We start from the raw sequence: 19,516 nt of genomic DNA on the forward strand, positions 1-19,516 counted from the left end.
TGTGATCTCTTGATTTCACACTACAGGTGGAAGTTAGTATTTTGAATTAAAGTAGAAAGCTGGGGCCAGGTGCGGTGGCTCACACCTGTAATCCCAGCACTTTGGGAGGCTGACGCAGGTGGATCACTTGAGGTGAAGAGTTTGAGACCAACCACGCCAACATGTTGAAACCCCATCTCTACTAAAAATACAAAAATTAGCTGGGCATGGTGGTGAGTGCCTGTAATCCCAGCTACTCGGGAGACTGAGGCAGGAGAATTGCTTGAACCTGGGAGGTGGAGGCTGTAGTGAGCTGAGATCATGCCACTGCACTACAGCCTGGAAGATAGAGCAAGACTCTGTCTCAAAAAAAAAAAAAATTGAACTAGAAAGCTGGGCAGTATAATTAGTGGGGAAGAAAAAAAAAGGTAATTGTTTATAACATTTTATTTTATTTTATTTATTTATTGTTTGAGACAGAGTCTTCCTCTGTCACCCAGGCTGGAGTACAGTGGTGCGATCTCGGCTCACTGCAACCTCTGCCTCCCGGATTCAAGCAATTCTCCTGCGTCAACCTTCCTGGTAGCTGGGATTATAGACACCCACCACCATGCCCGGCTAATTTTTGTATTTTTAATAGAGACGGGATTTCACCATGTTGGCCAGGCTGATCTCAAACTCCTGACATCAGGTGATCCACCTGTCTCGGCCTCCCAAAGTGCTGGGATTACAGGCATGAGCCATCGTGCCTAGCCCATAACTTTTTATATTAACATAGTCCTTACGTTAAAAATCAAACTTTGTGAGGTATCTCAGTAGTCCTTCATGAAAAATTTTTAGATAGTGTATTCTTTTTTTTTTTTTTTTTTTTTTTAGACGGGGTCTTGCTGTGTTGCCCAGGCTGGAATGCAGTGGGATGATCACAGCTCACTTCATCCTTGACCTCCCAGTCTCAGATGATCCTCCCACCTCAGCTTCCTGAATAGCTGGGACTATAGGTGTGTGTCACCATGCCTGGCTAATGAAGATTTTTTTTTTTGTGGAGATGGAGTCCTACTTTGTTCCCTAGGTTGGTCTTGAACTCCTGGGCTCAAGCAATCCTCCTGCCTTGGTCTCCCAGAGTCCTGGGGTTATAGGCATTGGCCACTGTGCCTGGCCTGTATTCTTAATGTGACTGATTTTCCTAGTGAAGGCTAGAAAAAAAGTTGAACTTCACATTATCATCAATAACATAACTATTAATGCCTCCTTTCCCTGGGTGGTGAAGGACCAAGGAAGTTGGTTTAGTTTTAGATGTTGGATACTAGTCTTTGATTTTTTTTTTTTTTTTTGAGACAGGGTCTCGCTCTGTCACCCAAGCTGGAGTGCAGTGGTGTGATCACAGCTCACTGCAGCCTCTACCTCCTGGGATCAAGCGATTCTCATGCCTAAGCCTTACGAGTAGCTGGGATTACAGTTGTGCACCACCACACCTGGCTAATTATTCTTTGGTATTTTTAGTAGAGATGGGGTTTTTCCATGTTGGCCAGGCTGCTCTCCAACTCTTCACCTCAAGTGATCAGCCTGCCTCAGCCTCCCAAGTGCTGGGATTACAGGTGTGAGCCACCGTGCCCGGCCACTAGTCCTTGATTAAGACCTGAACTACTACAAAGTAGTGGAGGATGAGAATTTACAGGGAAATACCAATGGAAAGACAAAACCCCTAATCCATGGTTTAAAAGGTGAACTGTAGTAATATCCCAGTTAACTTGAATAATTAGGGAAAATGGGGTGAGTTTTCTTATATTTGAAGGTTAACTTAATTTTTTCCAGCTCCTTATTTCATATGTTTGCAAATGAATTAGACTATATTTCCACCTTTGCAAATAGAATGTACATGTAATGATTCAGAATTTATATATATATATATATATATATATATATATTTTTTTTTTTTTTTTCCTGAGACAGAGTCTCGCTCTGTTGCCCAGGCTACTGGAGTGCAGTGGCCTGATCTTGGCTCACTGTAACCTCCGCCTCTTTGATTCAAGTGATTCTCCTGCCTCAGCCTTCTGAGTTGCTGGGACTACAGGGCGTGCCACCACGCCTGGCTAATTTTTTGTATTTTTAGTAGAGACGGGGTTTCACCGTGTTAGCCAGGATGGTCTCGATCTCCTGACCTCGTGATCCACCTGCCTCAGCCTCCCAAAGTGCTGGGATTACAGGCGTGAGCCGCCGCACCTGGCCTGTATCTTTTTTTTTTTTTTTTTAACTTAAGTATTAAGTATAGCAGCAGCCCCCAACCTTTTTGGCAGTAGGGATCATTTTCATGGAGGACAATTTTTTCCATGGACCAGGGCGGGGGGCATTAGATTCTCATAAGGAATGGGCAACCTAGATCTCTCGTATGGCAGTTCACAATAGGGTTCGTGCTCATAAGAGAATCTAATGCTGCCGCCAGTCTGACAGGAGGCGGAGCTCAGGTGGTAAAGCTCACCTGCCCACCGTTCACCTCCTGCCGTGCAGACTGGTTCCAAACAGGCCACGGCCCTAGACTAGTCCTCGGCCCAGGGGTTGGGGACCCCGAAGCATAGTACTGAATGTGTGTACTGACTAAGACAAACCTGTAGTTAATAGTGAATGATCCCAAGCAGGTATTTGAAAACAAATCTCTGGTTATTAGGTTGCTTTTTTTTTTTCTTCTTTTTTTTCATTAATCTGTATGGGTTTCATGTTTCTTTTGAGAGAGTGAGTGTGCTGAGAGAGTGAGTTGTGCGGGCGTGTGAACTGGAATAAATTAGGGAGCCCCGATGTCTAGAAGTTAGGTTTGGCCCCGAAGGTATGGTTAGTCAGGGAAACCTATCTGTGAAGGAAGTTAGATTTGATTTAAACCTTGAAAGGTGACTGGACTTGGATAGCTATCCATGAGGAGAGGGTATTTTAGGCCAAGGAAGCATTTTGGGGGGAAAGCATACTGCATGTATGATTTGGGAAATGGTGAGGAGACTTGCCTTAGGGGAGGAACCAAGTTGAGGAATAGTACAATACAGTATTTTAAAATCTTAGGTCATTTGTTCCTTTGCCTTTTAAAACCTATTTAGTGGCCGGGCGTGGTGGCTCATGCCTGTAATCCCAGAACTTTGGGAGGCCGAGGTGGGCGGATTACCTGAGATCAGTTTGAGACCAGCTTTGCCAACATGGTGAAACCCCATCTCTACTAAAAATACAAAGATTAGCTGGGTGTGGTGGCACATGCTTGTAACCCCAGCTACTCAGGAGGCTGAGGCAGGAGAGTTGCTTGAACCCGGGAGGCAGAGGTTGCAGTGAGCCGAGATCGTGCCACTGCACTCCAGCCTGGCCGACAGAGCGAGACTCTGTCTCGAAAAAACGACTCTTTTGCTAAATTGGAGGTCCCCAAAACAGTTTCTTTCTCATGGACCATTTGTAGAACATGACTGCAAGTTTTGTTAACTTGTCTATTAATAATTCCTTACCTTTCTGTATGTGTATCTTTCCTCTAACTTGGTTCATCGCATCTTGAATGTATGTGTGGCTATTTTTTGTCTTCTATTTTACTTTTTATTATATTTCTAATTTAATTTTTGTTTGTCTTAGTGCTTTTGTAATAGGTATCTATTATTTTGCCTTTAATTGGTGGGTTTATAATGAAGTTAGCGTTGATCCATTTGGAGCACTTTTCTGGTACACTGAAAAAGACAAACGAATATTGTGGTAATCTTATTCATATACTTAGAGTTGTCCTGTATGGGGACTTTAAAAAAAAAATCAGAGAAATTGGTGATTGGAAAAAAGATTTTCTTACCAAATTTAAAAACTGCTTACTTAAGGTAAGTTTCCATGACTAAATTTAATTCATTAATTAGAAGAGATTGTTCTTTGGGATTTTTTTCTCATTTTAAAGGGCTTTCTTCTCAAAAATGAAAGTGATACTTGTCACCCATAATTAATCAAGTGAACTATTTAAATTACCTTAGGTGGGGAGTACAGATTAAGAAGCCTTACTATACTGAATTGATAGTATGGGAGTGAAAGCTATAGTAGGTAAGTCTGTCACTGATCAAGGGAAATACCTGACTGTATATCAGCTCACTTTGGAATTTTTTGAGTCTCTAGGCCTAAGTAGATCTGGAGCAATTACTACTCTAGAATACTGATTAAAACCAACTTCTGTGACCCAATCTTAGGGCTTAGGGATGATGGGTAAAATGTTCCATCACAGATCAGTGCTGTCCATTGAATCTATAAACAGCCTTCTTTTGTTTCAGTTACTGGTCATGAGGTTGGCAACCATATAAGTGAATGTTCTAGATTAGCATATTATTAAGTCCCCAGGTCTCTATACCAACAACAGGAATTGAATTACCTAATACAGTAGTTCTCAAATGAGATCAGACCCCTGCTAGCACAGAGATTCCTTCAAGGTTTGTCTGTCAGGTCAGAATTATTTTCATAATACTACTAAGATGTCCTTTGCCTTTTTTTGTGTGTTGCTAAAGCACTGATGGTGCAAAAGCAAAGGTTAGTAAAACTGCTGACATTTTAGTATGAATCAAGGAATTGTACCGAACTGTATGGGCAATCATTGTATTTTTCTCATTATATACTTGTAAGATATATATAAATAAACCCAGTTTCACCATGTCCTTGATGAAGCAGTGAAAGTTATTTTGTTGGGTCTTGACCCTTGAATCTATTTAACCTTCTGTGGGCAAAATGGGAACCATATATAATGTTCTTGCTCAATGATTATCTCAAGAAAAGGTATTCATGATTTTTGAGTTGCAAGGTTGAAGTAGTCCCTGTTTTTTGGAACACCATTTTTATTTGAAAGAATGACAGACAAACTGGTTGTTAATACTTGAGTACTGGGCAGACAGTTCCTCAGAAATGAATAAAGTGAGCCTGTCACTTCAGGGAAAACAACTGATTGTTCTCAGTGATGAAATTTGATTTACAGAAAACATGGACTTGACAGCTACTCAATATTTAAAGACTTTTCTGATGAGATTGGAGATGATATTAATGAATGTGTTTTGTTTTTTGTTTGTTTGTTTTTTTAAGACGGAGTCTTGCTCTGTCGCCCAGACTGGAGTGCCATGGCTTGATCTCAGCTCACTGCAAGCTCCGCCTCCCGGTTCACACCATTCTCTTGCATCAGCCTCCCGAGTAGCTGGGATTACAGGTGCCTGCCACCATGCCCAGCTAATTTTTTGCATTTTTCGTAGAGACAGGGTTTCACCGTGTTAGCCTGGATGGTCTCCATCTCCTGACCTCGTGATCCACCCCCCTCGGCCTCCCAAAGTGTTGGGATTACAGGCGTGAGCCACCGTGCCTGGCTGTTTTTTTTTTTAAAGTAATAAAATGTGCTGACATTTGGAAGATCTGTATAATTCAGAGAACCAATAATTTCTAAATGGCCAATGAATAATGTTAAGAAGTTATGCATACATAGTTAAAAGATCCGTTGAACGTGCCAGATAGACCAATGGATTTTAATGTAAAACAGAGAAAGAAAAGTTCATTGATATTCAGATTCCACATTGCACTTAACCTTTAAGAAATAACCTTTACTGGATATTGGTAATATCAAAGAAGATTATCAATAATTGTGTGAATGTGCCAATCATAATTTTCCTTTTTCTAATTACATACTTGTGTGAAGTCATTATTTCTTATACTTAAAGCAAAAACAATGTATCACAGCACACTGAATGCAGAAGCAGGTTTAAGAATACAGCTGTATTCTATTAAGCCAAACACTGAGATTTGCAAAGAAGTGAAAGAATGTTATTTCCCACTAAAATGTTATGTTTTGAAAAAGTTATAAAAATGTTCCTTATGTTAACAAACACTGTTATGTTTAGGTGAATTAATATTTTAAAAAATTCTTTATTTTAAATTTTAATATAGTAAATATAGATAGATATAATGCACATAAACAAAAGCTCTTTGGGAATCTGCAGTAATTTTTTAAGAGTAAAAAGGGGTTCTGAAACCAAAAGTTAAAAAACTGCTAACTTAATATTTGAAGGGCTAAGTTGACATTCTAATAAATAAAGGGTGGGTTCAGCCATTTTATTAAGTTTAGATGAAACCAAGGTAAAGTATATGTATAGTACTGGATTTTAATTATTTTTGTGTCCATTTGCAGTTTTTAAATTAAAGCATTACTTCTGTTTGCTAAATCAGTGAATATCATGCTTTACTGCTAGCTTAATCTTGGACTAACGAGAAAATGTCATAGATTTTCCAACTTTTGAAAAGGTAACTTAATGTGTCCAAAATTATGCGAACAAAAACATGAAAGACTGTGTCTGTAATCTCTGTATGGTAATTATATGTCACGTACCTCTCCAAGAATGACCTGTTCAGTCAGTGTGAAGATCAAGATAGTTAATATATGTGAAAATATTCTGTAGATAGGTAAAAGCTTATATTAATATTAGACTTGTTGGCTGTCATGCAAAGTAATTGAATTTATGAAAGTGGGAAGAAATTGAGTTGAAGGAATATATATATATATATATATATTTTTTTTTTTTTTTTTGAGACAGAGTCTTGCTCTCTCATCCAGGAATGCAGTGGTGAGATCATAGTTCACTGCAGCTTCTAACTCCTGGCCTCAAGTGATCCTCCTGCTTTAGCCTCCTGCGTAGCTAGGTCTACAGGCACACACCACTATCCTCAGCTAATTAAAAATTGTTATTTTGTAGACAGGGAGTCTTGCTATGTTATGTTGTACAGGTTGGTCTCAAACTCCTGGCCTGAAGTGATTCTCTGGCCTTAGCCTCCCAAAGTGCTGGGATTATGGGTATGAGCCACCTCCTCTAGCCAATACATTTTTTCCCTTAAAGCCACTAATTTTCTGTAATGTACCCTCCAAACAGTGCTGCAAAATAAGAAAGCCACTAATTTTCCTGAAATACCTTACTACTTCGATACTTGGATAACCCTTAATGGTGGTGCTGTTTACCCAGTTAATTATTTTTCATCAAGCAAACATTCTGGTTTATTCACACTTAAAGTTAGATACGTAAATTAGTTATTTCAGATGTATCATGGTGACATGCAAATATTACATAGTTATGTTATTATATAATTTATCTCAAAAATTTTAAAAGACCACACTACAACCGTAGTTTTAAATTACAGTGCCATGATCAAAAACCCCCATCAGTTAAGCACCAACACAGAACAGATGGTCCAAGAGGACGTACAACAGGTTTACAGTCTGGAGGAGAAAAGCATAGAGCCATTAAAACTATCAGATTTCTGTTTCTTATATATATTAGTTAATGAATAAGTAAAGAAATAATCCTTGGTCATACAGGGACCAAATCTTAGAGTATTAGTGTTGCAAAATTGCTAACTTTAACTTCATATTTTTTCCTGATTTATAAATTTTTATATACAATGGTTGATAATACTACTGTCCGTTTATTATTTTAATTGAAATTAACGCAACTTGTCATAAGTAGGTCATTTATAAATGTGAAATTGCTTGAGGCCGTCTTTTACTGCCATGTTGCATTTAACTCCTGGTTGAACAGATTTGAGCTGTATTAGGCTATTTGTCACTAAAGCATTTTTTTACTTTTCATCTTATAAAGGAAGATGGTTGACTTGAAATTGTGCTGCCTTGGAAATAGCTGTGTGTGATTGGAAAGGTACTTGCTCACATTTCACATGCCACGTGTATCTTGTTCAATAGCTCATCTTGTATTTTAGAAAACGGCCTTTCCAAAGATACATTCTGTAGAAAAAAATGGTATAGTAACACTTTCAAAAAGAGCCTGATGAAAACTTTATTGTGATTATTTATTCTGAATTAATTTTTGTTTTGCATTTTAAGTATTAAACAAAATGAAAGGCAGAATATTTGGAATATTTAATAGACTACATTTTCTCTTTAGAGAATTCTGTGAGTCATACTTAATAGACTACATTTCTTTTTAGAGCATTCTGGAGTCATACCATACTGTTTGTTTAAATTACTGTATTGTGATTTTTATTATATTAAAAGTATTGGAATACAGGATTCAACCTGAGGAAGCTGATAAAAGCACACACACACACAGGAATGAGTGTTTTTTTCTGTCTTTATACTGGATGCATTATTTTTATAGAAGAAATTTTTAATACTGTTTTCTTTTCTTACGGCTTTTTTTTCTTTCTTTTTTTTTTTTTTTTGGTGGGGAACGGAGTCTCCTTCTGTTGCCCTGGATGGAGTGCAATGGCGCGATCTTGGCTCACTGCAACCTCCGCCTCCCGGCTCAAGCAATTCTCTGCCTCAGCCTCCCGAATAGCTGGGATTACAAGCACCCACCACCATGCCCAGCTAATTTATTTTTATTTTTATTTTTAGTAGAGATGGGGTTTCACCATCTTGGCCAGGCTGGTCTCGAACTCCTGACCTCATGATCCACCCACCTTGGCCTCCCAAAGTGCTGGGATTACAGGCATGAGCCACCGCGCCTGGCCCAGAGTGACAACTTTTTAAACTTTTTTTAAAGCAATTTCTTCTGTTATTTAGCCCATATATAGGGATAATAAAGCGATCACATCCTTAGGGTGAAAGGGCCTGTTTTCTGTGATCCTAACATATGTCAGTATGACCCTTACTCATATTGGGCCTGCATCAAATGGGAAACTCAAGCCTTATAAGGGGAAGTTTATTGCTTTCTAGATCCATGCCGAGAGTGCTTAATGGTTATCCTGGGCTCTAAGTACAGAAAGTTTATAATAATAGACTGTGATATAACATCTGATGGTTATAAAAAAATAGGAACTTTTCAGTTCTGTTTTCATACTAAAATAACTCTCGAATAGGTACAGTATAGAATAGAAGTTATAGATAGAGACTTGGAGTGCTTAGGGTATTAGCCTGTTCAAGAACTCCACTATTCTGTTGGTTTTCCTAGAGTCAAATCAGAGCATAGAAATCCCTTCACAGCCCATGGGCTCATTTCATAGATTTGTAGACACAAAGCAGCACAGTTTTATGAAGGGATGTAGAAAGTTTTCATTCACCTATCTTTAAGATCCCTTTTGATTGTGAGGTTAATTTTAGGTGTTGAAGTACTTTTCTCTCAAATATTTAAATTGCGTTTTTCATTTTTCCTCAGATTTCTAAAATTTCATCTGGTATCATTAGTATATAACTATATAATTCCTTCCTTTTATACCCAGAATTATTTTAATTGTTAAAAGCAGTCTTTCGCAAAGTCTGAAAAAAACTTAATATAAAACATCAATTTTTTTTTTTTTACAAAAAAATTTTAAAAGATTTTGATTAAACCAAAATTCTAAATTCGGAAAACTTGCTAATTCTTGAAAGAGCTTTATGCAAAGACTGTAGAATTTCCTGACAACTGAATAAATTTCAAGATATCATGTGAGGAATATTGGACACAAAATTTAAGAAGAAGCATTAACACTTTTTTTGAAAAAACACTTTAAAGGAAACAGATCTTGATAACAACTCTGTCAAGGACAAAGGTAGCATTTACATTATAAAATTTATTAAAGGAATGATATCACCATGTGTTCATTAGAATATTGCACATCCAAAGTATAATATCCAAATTATGTATTTGGATAATCCAAATTAGTATAATCCAAATTGTATATGGTCATGTAGTAATGAGCTTGCACTACAAATAATACAGTTTTAAAATTTATATATATTTTTAGTTCTAATATTAAATTTTTCTTAGGCTGGGCGCGGTTACTTACGCTTGCTATCCCAGCACTTTGGGAGGCCAAAGTGAGAGGATCACTTGAGGCCAGGAGTTCAAGACCAGCCTGGTCTACATGCTGAAACCCCATCTCTCCTAAAAATAACAAAAATGAGTCAGGTGTGGTGGTGGGTGCCTGTAATCCTAGCTACTTGGGAGACTGAAGCAGGATAATTGCATGAACCCAGGAGCATTGAGCTGAGATCATGCCACAGCACTCCAGCCTGGGTGACAGAGCGAGACTCCATCTCAAAAAAAAAATTTTTTTTTCTTGAGTACTTATTGTTAGATTTAAATACCCAGGTTTATAATAAAATATCACCACAGTGAACTGGAGGAGGGAAGGAAATTAATCATCTTTAGTTTGATTACTCACTGTGAAAACAGAATTGGGAATATGCTCAAACAATACAATAAAACAGTGATGTATGATGTACACTTGGGTTTTAGAAAAAACATTGCTGAAACCTTTTTTTTTAAAGTCAGTCTTTTCTTTGTTTTCTTGAATGATCCTAAAAAGGAAAAACTAGGAGAGAGTAAAGGAGTTCTAGGATCCTAGGCAGATTACTAGTTTGGTTTTCTGATTTATGGTGAAACCAGGTATCTCTAAAGTGTTTCTAGGTCTAAATGTGGTCAGTGTATGAGTAGGAGGCAGTCATAGATGAGAGGTATGTAAGGGATTCAAATGTAGAATAAAGAAAATAGAAATAAAAGATAGAAGAAGGCTAGAAAGGAAAGGTATTTAGTGTTTGCAAATGAAATTTATATAAGTGTAAATATACCTGAAATTTTTGTTACTGGTGTTGTTCTTACTCTGTTCTCCCAATTACAAGTATAGTTTTCTCCACAATGATAGCTTGACTAGACCCAGCTTTTATGCATTAAGTAATGTGGCCAGTACAGTAGGTACTCAGTGAGTATTTGTTTAACTTACTGACTAAAAAAGATACCAGACAAGAAAAAAGGAAAAAAGAAAAAAAAAGATACCAGAGTTGATTGCCTAAATAAAACAGGGTTTTTCCTTCAGTTTTACCATGACTTCTTGACCATGCTGCTATTTGTCTTTGTTTGCCATGACACGTGATCTGACTTCTACAATATAGTCTCCTTGTTTTTTGTAAGTAACTAGTTCTAGTTGATGCTTTTATTTGAGAGACTCACTTTTCCATTTAAACTCTCATTTGCCTTGGGCTGTTCTGATTTTTTCACTATTTGTCTTGCAATAAGCATAAATCAGTCACAGGTCAGATTTAGCTTGCCTTGCTAATAGTCTTACTTGTTCTGCAGATCTCAAATTGTAGTTTAGGACTCTATTATTCAACTGATTTTTGATACGCACCTTAGTAAGAGAACCTATTCCAGGCTGCCAAGTGAGTTGTTAGCTTGGAGATTGTCAGCTTGTAACTCTCAATAGAAAGCAATGGTTTAAAAAACACTATGCTTAGTCTTTGTTTATTCTTATTTTTATTTATTCAAACAATATTTGTGTTAGGAAATATGCTAATTTTTAGAAACAAAAACATGAATAAGAAGATACGGTCCCTCTTTTCAAGGAGCTTAGAATCTAGTGAGAAAGTGGGAGTCAAAAAGACCAAGTATTGGAAGACCCATGACAGAGTTATGTACAAATAAAGGGGAATAGTTATACCATAGACTGGAGCTGAGAGAGTATGTAGTCTAGGACTTTGAGGGTGATGTAACAGTGTAACTCACTACATTAACATATTAATGGAGAAGGATCAGGTGGGAGTAGATGTAGGAAAAATTGGATATGCCAGGTGTGCTGTGGCTTGTGCCTGAAATCCTAGCTAACTAGAAGACTGAGGCAGGAGGATCACTTGAGGCCAGGAGTTTGAGGCAAGCCTGAGCAACATAGTGAGAGATCTCATCTATAAAACATTTTTTAGGCAGGGCACGGTGGCTCATGCTTGTAATCCCAGCACTTTGGGAGGCCAAGGCGGGCAGATCACTTGAGGTCAGGAGTTTGAGACCAGCCTGGCCAACATGGTGAAACCCCATCTCTACTAAAAATACTAAAATTAGCCAAGTGTGGTGGCACACACCTCTAATCCCAGCTACTCAGGAGGCCGAGGCAGGAGAATCACTTGAACCCGGAAGGTGGAGGTTGCAGTGAGCGGAGGTTGTGCTATTGCATTTCAGCCTGGGCAACAGAGCGAGACTCTGTCTCAAAAAAAAAAAAAACCAAAAATCAAAACTTTTTATTTTAAAGTTAGCTAGGTGTGGTAGTGCACATCTGTAGTTCCAAGTACTTGAGAGACTGAGAAAGATTTCTTGAGCTTACAAGTTAAAGGCTGCAGTGAGCTATGATCATGGCATTGCATCTCAGCCTGGGTAACAGAGGGAGACTCTGTCTTCAAAAAAATAAAAAATAAATAATACTGGATAAAGTTCAGCACCCATTCAGACAGTGAATAGAAATGGAAGGGAATGCCTGATAGATGGTATCTATCAGAAAATTACAGCAAACATCATGCATTAATGGTGAAACATTAAATGCAGTTCTCTTAGAGAACAACAAGAGAAGGATATCTGTTGTCTCCATTTCTATTTGTTAATGCACCAAGTAAAGAAATAGAAATGTAATGCAAGATTGAAAAGGTGGAAATAAACTGTCATTTACTGATGGTGTGATTTTTTTTTTTTAACCTAGAAAACCCAAGAACGTGAACCTAGTAAACTAAGTTTTGAAAGGTGGTTAATTAGACATTCAGCATTCAAAAACTCTATAGTTTTGGCTGGGCACGGTGGCTCACGCCTGTAATCCCAACACTTTAGGAGGCAGAGGTAGGTGGATCACTTGAGGTCAGGAGGCTGAGATCACCCTGGCCAACATAGTGAAACCCCATCACTACTAAAAATACAATAACACTTAGCCGGGCGTGGTGGCGCGTGCCTGTAGTCCCAGCTACTCGGGAGGCTGAGACATGAGAATCGCCTGAACCCTGCAGGCAGAGGTTGCAGTAAGCTGAGACCGTGCCACTATACTTCGGCCTGGCAGAGTGAGACTCTGTGGCAAAAAAAAAAAAAAACAACCCAAAAAACCAAAAACAAAACCCTATAGTTTTCAACTGTTACACAATAGCACCAGTAGACAATGTAATAGAAAAAAAAATCCATTTCACAAAGCAACAAAAGCTTCTTTACCCAAGTAAGAAAAAAAACTTAAATATGTAAGACTTCCGTGGGGAAATTTTAAATTTTTACTGATGGAAATGAAACGCCAGTTTTTAATCAAATTAATATTACTAATGTCAATAAATCCCAACAAGGTTTTTCATAGAACCTTATAAATATCCTAAAATGATAGAAAAGGTCACTATGTTCAATTGATGAAGACAGTATAGAAAAAACAACAACAAAAGAAAGGGACTTGTCTTAGTAGAATTGAGATCATAATAAAGCTATAATAATAAACTATATAGTATAACAAGGTTTTAATGACACAGAGATAGACAAATGGCTTAGTGGGACAGAATAGACTCCAAAAGTAGACATACACTTAATGTGGGAATCTGAAATCAGTGAGAAATGTAAGCTCTTTAGAAAATGGTGTTGGCATAATTGATTATCAGTATGGAAAAGCTACAAATTAAATTCAAGAGGACCTTCAAAAGCACCAGTAGACAACCTATTAGAGTAAAAAAGGTTAGCATTGTTGCTAAAATTGAGAAGAATAAACAAAAAATGATAGCATGTCATTTGATGTTCACATATCAGCATTAACCTATCAGCAAATACATTTTTAAAATATTACATTAACTTTAATGGCAAAAACTATAAGCATCTAGGAATAAATCTAATAAAAGGCCTTCCTGAAGAAGATTATAAAATGGTTTTGAAGAAGAGCTGAATGAATGTAGAGAGATACACCATGCTTATCAGTGGGAGGACTCAATGCTGTAGAGTTGTCAGTTCATTCTTAATAAATTTGTAGATTGAGTGCAATTTCAGTCAAAATCTTAATAGGTTTTGTTTTTTGTTTATGCAGAATATGACAAGCTGATCCTAAAAATCATCAAGGACCATGAATGAATAGTTAAGATAAATTTGAAAAAACAGTTTAGTCAGGGCATCTTGCCCTACCTACACATCAAGATGTAAATAACTATAGTTGTTAAGGTGGTGCTGTTGACGTGGGAATATATAGGTAGACCAGTGAAACATAAAGGAGAACACGGAAACAAGCCAGGCCCATATATTAATAGGATGCATTGAGAAGAACACAGCATCTCTTCTGTGTTTTTCCTGTTAAGGATATATATCCTGAACTTAATTATGAGTCAGCACAGTCTTATCAGACAAACCCAACTGAAAGTCATTCTATCAAGTATGTGGCCTGTAACCCTTCTAAAGTGTCTAGTTCATGTACATCAACAAAAGGCTGAGAAATCTCCAGCCAGAAAGAGATCAAAGATTGCAGTTCAGACTACCACATGCCAAGTGTGATTCTGAACTGGATCTATTTCCTGTAAAGAACATCCATTCATTATTGGGACAAGTAGGGAAACGTGAATGGATTCTTAAGATTGGACTATGTAGTAATGTATGTTTAATACTGCCCCATAGCTCATTAGGCTCCGTTCATTCATTTCAGCTTTTTTCCCCCCTCTCTCCTTGCTTCTTTGGATTGTTTTTATTGTAATGTCTTCAAGTTCACTAATCGTTTGCTATACAGTTTCTAATCCGTTGTTAAGCTCGTGTGGTGAATTTTTCATTTCCAGTAGTTGTATTTTGCAGCTTTAGAAGTCCCATTTGAGTTTTTCAAAACATGATTTACGTTTCTTCCTGCCTAATATTCATGTCTTTCTTTAAATCCTTTTGTAGGTTTATAATAACTGTTTTAAAGTCCTTGTCTGTTATTTCTGTGATCTTTTTCATTTCTGGGTCTGTTTCTGTTGACTGTTTCCATTTTCTTTCCTGGTTATAGATCACATTTTCCTGATATTTTGTGTCTATTCATTTTTTTTAATTTTATGCTGGATATTGTAATGATTATATTTTGGAGTGTCTGGACCTTGTCCTTTTAGAGTGACGAACTTTGTTTTGGCAGGTTGTCAGGTTACTTGCAATCAGCATGATCCTTTCAAGACTTGTTTTGTTGGGGGTGGGGTTCTTGAATAGCTTTTACTCATCTGCTGATTTAGTCCTCCTTCTAAGACATGACTCTTGTGCGGTCTCTGCTGTATGTTCTGGACGTTCATTAAGTCTACTCAACTCTGCTTGTCAGAACTCAAATTTCTCTCTTTACATTGTGAGCTCTGAGAATTGTTTAGCTTACAGCTTTCTTATATTTGATCTCTGCTTAGCCTTGTGGAGTTTTAGGTTATACATGCACAATTTAGTATTTAGCCAAAATTTTGTTGGTTTTTTGGTTTGTTTTGTTTTTGAGACAGGCTCCCACTGTGTTGCCCAGGCTGGTCTTGAATTCCTGGCTGCAGGCATTCCTCCCACCTTAGCTTCCCAAAGTGTTGGGATTACAGGCATGAGCCACTACATCCATGCTTGTGTGAAGCCACAGCCAAAATCTTAAAGGCAGATTTTTGGAGCTCTTTGTTAGTGTAGCTCCCTTTTCTTTGGTATTCTTTTCTGAATGTGTCAGTCAGTTCAGCATCCATGAACTCCAGCTTTGTCTCCTCAAATTCAACAAGACTTGGTTTACCCATTTTCCCATACCTCATTCTGGAAAGCACCTCTCTGCCTTACTAGAGAGAACCTAGTCTTGCATTACCTGCTGTCCAAAGTCTGAAAACAGTTTTCTCGTGCTTTGTCCAGTTTTCTAGTTTTTTATGGCAAGAAGGCATCTTCCTCCTTTCTGTAATAGCTACCCCTTCCTATTTTATTAATAGCTTAGTTTGATTGCATTATTTTCTCAACTAGTCCCTTGAGTAATCTCAGCATAAGTGGTTGAATTGATCCAAGGTTGGGGATTAAGAATGTGGTCAAAGGACAAAAGAATCAAGATGTTGGGAGTGGTGGCAAGCAAACAGTGGTTTTGAAGCAGTGGTTCTCAGAGTATGGATGGAGGATCCTTTTGGGGATCCATAGGGTCTTCCCACTTCTAACTACATGTGAGGGTGAAATGTCTTCATATGCTTGAACCAAAATAATAAACAATGGATTCAGTGCAGAAGCAAAGATAAGAATCTGTTTTTTAAAAGTTAAACCACACATTAAAGAGATACACAAAATAGTAAAACAATGCCACTCAGTTTTCTAAGTTCTTTTTGTTTGATTTTTGTTAGCATGTAATGGGTATATTATTTTGTTAAAGTGAGTTAATGCATACATAACTTTGAAATGTTCTGTCTTTAGTTCTTTTTTTTTTTTTTTTTTTTCCAGGCTCGCTCTGTAGCCCAGGTTGGAGTACAGTGGTGTGATCCTGGCTCACTGCAACCTCTGCCTCCTGGGTTCAAGCGATTCTCCTCCCTCAGCCTCCCAAGTAGCTGGGACTACAGTTGCACGCCACCACACCTGGCTAATTTTTGTATTTTTAGTAGAGATGGGGTTTCACCATGTTGGCCAGGCTGGTCCTGAACTCCTGACATCTGGTGATCCACCAGTCTGGGGCTCCCAAAGTGCTGGGATTACAGGCATGAGCCACCATGCCCTAGGAATAAAGACTCAGTCTTTATTCCTAACACACTAAGTATTAATTAAAGATAGCCCGCAACATCAAAAATTGTTTGGAGTCATCAATTAAGATTACAAAGAGGTCTTGAGACCTAAAAGTTTGAGAATTATGGAAAGAAAGCACCATAGAGTCTAATCTGTTTAGGGAAGGAACTAAAGGCATTAGGAATGCAATGGACTGTGTAAAAAGGGAACAGATTAAAGAATGAGGCATTTCTATTCAGTTTCTATTTCCTGTTGGATGGGTGTCAATTTGTTGACTTTTCTGCATCCTTGTGTGGAGGTGCCACAATTTCCCATTCTAAACCATGGATGGCTTGACTGTTTTTCTTCTGCAGTTTCTGCTGCCTCAGGATTATTGAGCCCTTTGCTTTCATTGACTCTACAGTTTTACCCAAGATAAAAGTACTAACTAACCTGTGTCATCCACTTTATCCTTGAACTTCTCTGGGACATTGCCTGTTCAAATATAATCCCTATTACCCAGTGAGGAGAAATAACATTTATTGGTTATTAGCCCATATTTTAAATGGATTTATTTTGTGATAGAACTATATATTCAAAGGAAATAGTTATTCATCCCAGGAATGTGGAGTGGCAACGTGACAGTGAAAGGCAACATTTGACTTAGGCTTGAAATTAATTTTGTTCTTGCTTTGGGAAATCAGTTGCATTTATATTAATTAGAAGCACTGAATACATGTCAAAGTAATAATCTGCCCTTTTGGACCATCTCTGTTAATGCAGGTGAGCACACAATTTATTTAAGTAAAAAAGTATTATATGATTAATTTTAATTATATATAGGTTGATAGTAGTATTTTATGTAATTTTAAAGTATTTTTGTATTTCTTACAGTAATCCTAAATTGGAGAGTCAGAGAGTAAATAAAAAAGTCAATAATGATGCCTCACTTAGAATGCACAATCTATCCATTTTGGTGAGACAGATAAAATTTTATTACCAGGTAAGTGCCCTTTTTAAAATTTGGGGTTTTAATAACTACTTACATTTTTGTATTATTTAGTATTAGTCATCTAACAAATATTTAAATGCTTATTATATGCCAGGTTCTGATCTGTTTGCTAGAGTTAGAGTAGTAAATAAGATAGTTTATTTCTTATGAATGTTAAAGGTTTAAGCAAGCACTTAATAATTTTCTAATGTTACAAATGACTACTGTATTTTATGCTTTAAAAATCAGGTCCCGGTTTCCTGAGAACTTGCATAGTGTAACATTTTGTTGTTAGACTTCTTGAATTATGCCTTTGAAAAGTGTACTTCCATTTAGAAAAGAAAACTGAATTGGATGCATATTTTAGTTTTTAAACATGAACATTGTTGAGGCTTTCAGTATGCCTCTCAGAATTGTTATATCTGCGTCGCATAAATTTTGGTTTGGCATATTTTAAAAGATTATTTCTATGCATTTTCTAATTTCTGCTACGATTTATTTCACTTATGAGTTACTTATAAGTGTGCTTTTAAATTTTTGAACATGGTATTTTTCAAGTATCCTTTTTGGTTTTGATTTTTGGTCAAAGGATGTGGTTTGTATAATACTGATTCTTTGGTATTTGTTAAGAATTACTTATTTTGGCCTAGTATGTTGTTGTCAGTTTTCTTTAAAGTTCTTTGTGTGCTTGAAAAAGTGTGTATTCTCCTATTGTTTGGACACAGAGTGAGAGCAGCCTTGTTTGTTAACTGTATTGTTCAAATCTTCTACAGCCTTATTGATTTGTCTTTTGAGCGATTATTGAGAAAGAGGAGTTGAAATATCCCATATGATGAATTTATCAAATTTTCCTTTATAGGCTTTAAAGCTGTTATTAGTTGCAAATAAATTTAAAATTGTTAAATCTGCCTGAAGAATTTGATTATTTATCAGTAATTTTTCCTTTTCCTATTTTTTTCTTTTTTCTTTTCTTTTCTTTTTTTTTTTTTTTTTTTGAGATGGAGCTTCACTTTGTTGCCCAGGCTGGAGTGCAGTGGCGCGATCTCATCTCACTGCAACCTCTGCCTCCTGGGTTCAAGCGATTCTCCTGCCTCAGACTCCTAAGTAGCTGGGACTACAGGTGCGTGCCACCGTGTCCAGTTAATTTTTATGTTTTCAGTAGAGACAGGGTTTCACTATGTTGGCTAGGCTGGTCTCAAACTCCTGACCTCAAGTGATCTGCAACCCTCAGCCTCCCAAAGTGCTGGGATTACAGGCTTGAGACCCCATGCCCAGCCTATCAATAATTGTTTCTGCATGTTTTTCCTTTCTACTGGTTTAAAATTTTTTCACTCTTCCTGTTTTTTCAGAGGTGACTTTCGAAATTATACATTTTATACCTAAACACAGGAAAGGCCAAAATTAATGAGTATCTTTATCCTTTTATGGAATAGTGCTATGACGTTAGAATATTTTAATTCTAGTCATTCTCTTTTATGACTTTTAAGCTCTTCTTGTCTTGTATTTTAGGGTTTTTTCTTTACCCTACAAATTAAATATTGAGAAGTACTGTCAAATAAATAAAACCAATGTTTCTTTTTTTTTTTTTGATGGAATCTCGATCTGTCGCCCTGGCTAGAGTGCAATGGCATGATCTCAGGTCACTGCAACTTCTGCCTCCTGGGTTCCAGCAATTCTCCTGCCTCAGTCACCTGAGTAGCTGGGATTACAGGTGCCCACTACCACACCTGGCTAATTTTTTTGTATCTTTAGTAGAGACTGGGTTTCGCCATGTTGGCCAGGCTGGTCTCGAACTACTGACCTCGTGTGATCCGCCTGTCTCAGCCTCCCAAAATGCTAGGATTATAGGCATGAGCCATGTGCCCAGCCCTTTTTCTTTAGCTCAAGCTGCATGTTTTTCTTTGAGAATATTTGTCTGAAAATGCCTTTATTTCAGTCTTGTTTTTGGAAGATAGTTTCTTTGTTTTAGTTTTTAAATAGAGTCGGAAGGCTGGGCGCAGTGGCTCACATCTGTAATCCCAGCACTTTGGGAGGCCGAGGTGGGCAGATCACTTGAGGTCGGGAGTTCTAGACTAGCCTGTCCAAAATGGCAAAACCCTGTCTCTACTAAAAATACAAAAATTAGCCAGTCTTGGTGGTGGGCACCTGTAATCTCAGCTACTCAGGAGGCTGAGGCATGAGAATCACTTGAACC

General features: G+C 37.5%; 1 protein-coding gene across 17 annotated transcripts in view; it reads left to right on the top strand.

Annotated features, from left to right (window-relative positions):
• Positions 1 to 19,516, top strand: part of CCDC88A (coiled-coil domain containing 88A) — a 130,421-nt gene that overhangs the window by 12,261 nt on the left and 98,644 nt on the right. For all 17 annotated transcript variants that reach the window (XM_015112381.3, XM_015112382.3, XM_015112389.3 and 14 more), the window contains exon 3: positions 17,226 to 17,334. In XM_015112381.3, the coding sequence (XP_014967867.1) occupies positions 17,226 to 17,334 (109 nt within the window). The remainder of the gene's footprint in view (positions 1 to 17,225; positions 17,335 to 19,516) is intronic.

The sequence above is a fragment of the Macaca mulatta genome, chromosome 13 (assembly GCF_049350105.2).
Source record: "Macaca mulatta isolate MMU2019108-1 chromosome 13, T2T-MMU8v2.0, whole genome shotgun sequence".
Lineage (NCBI taxonomy): Eukaryota > Metazoa > Chordata > Mammalia > Primates > Cercopithecidae > Macaca > Macaca mulatta.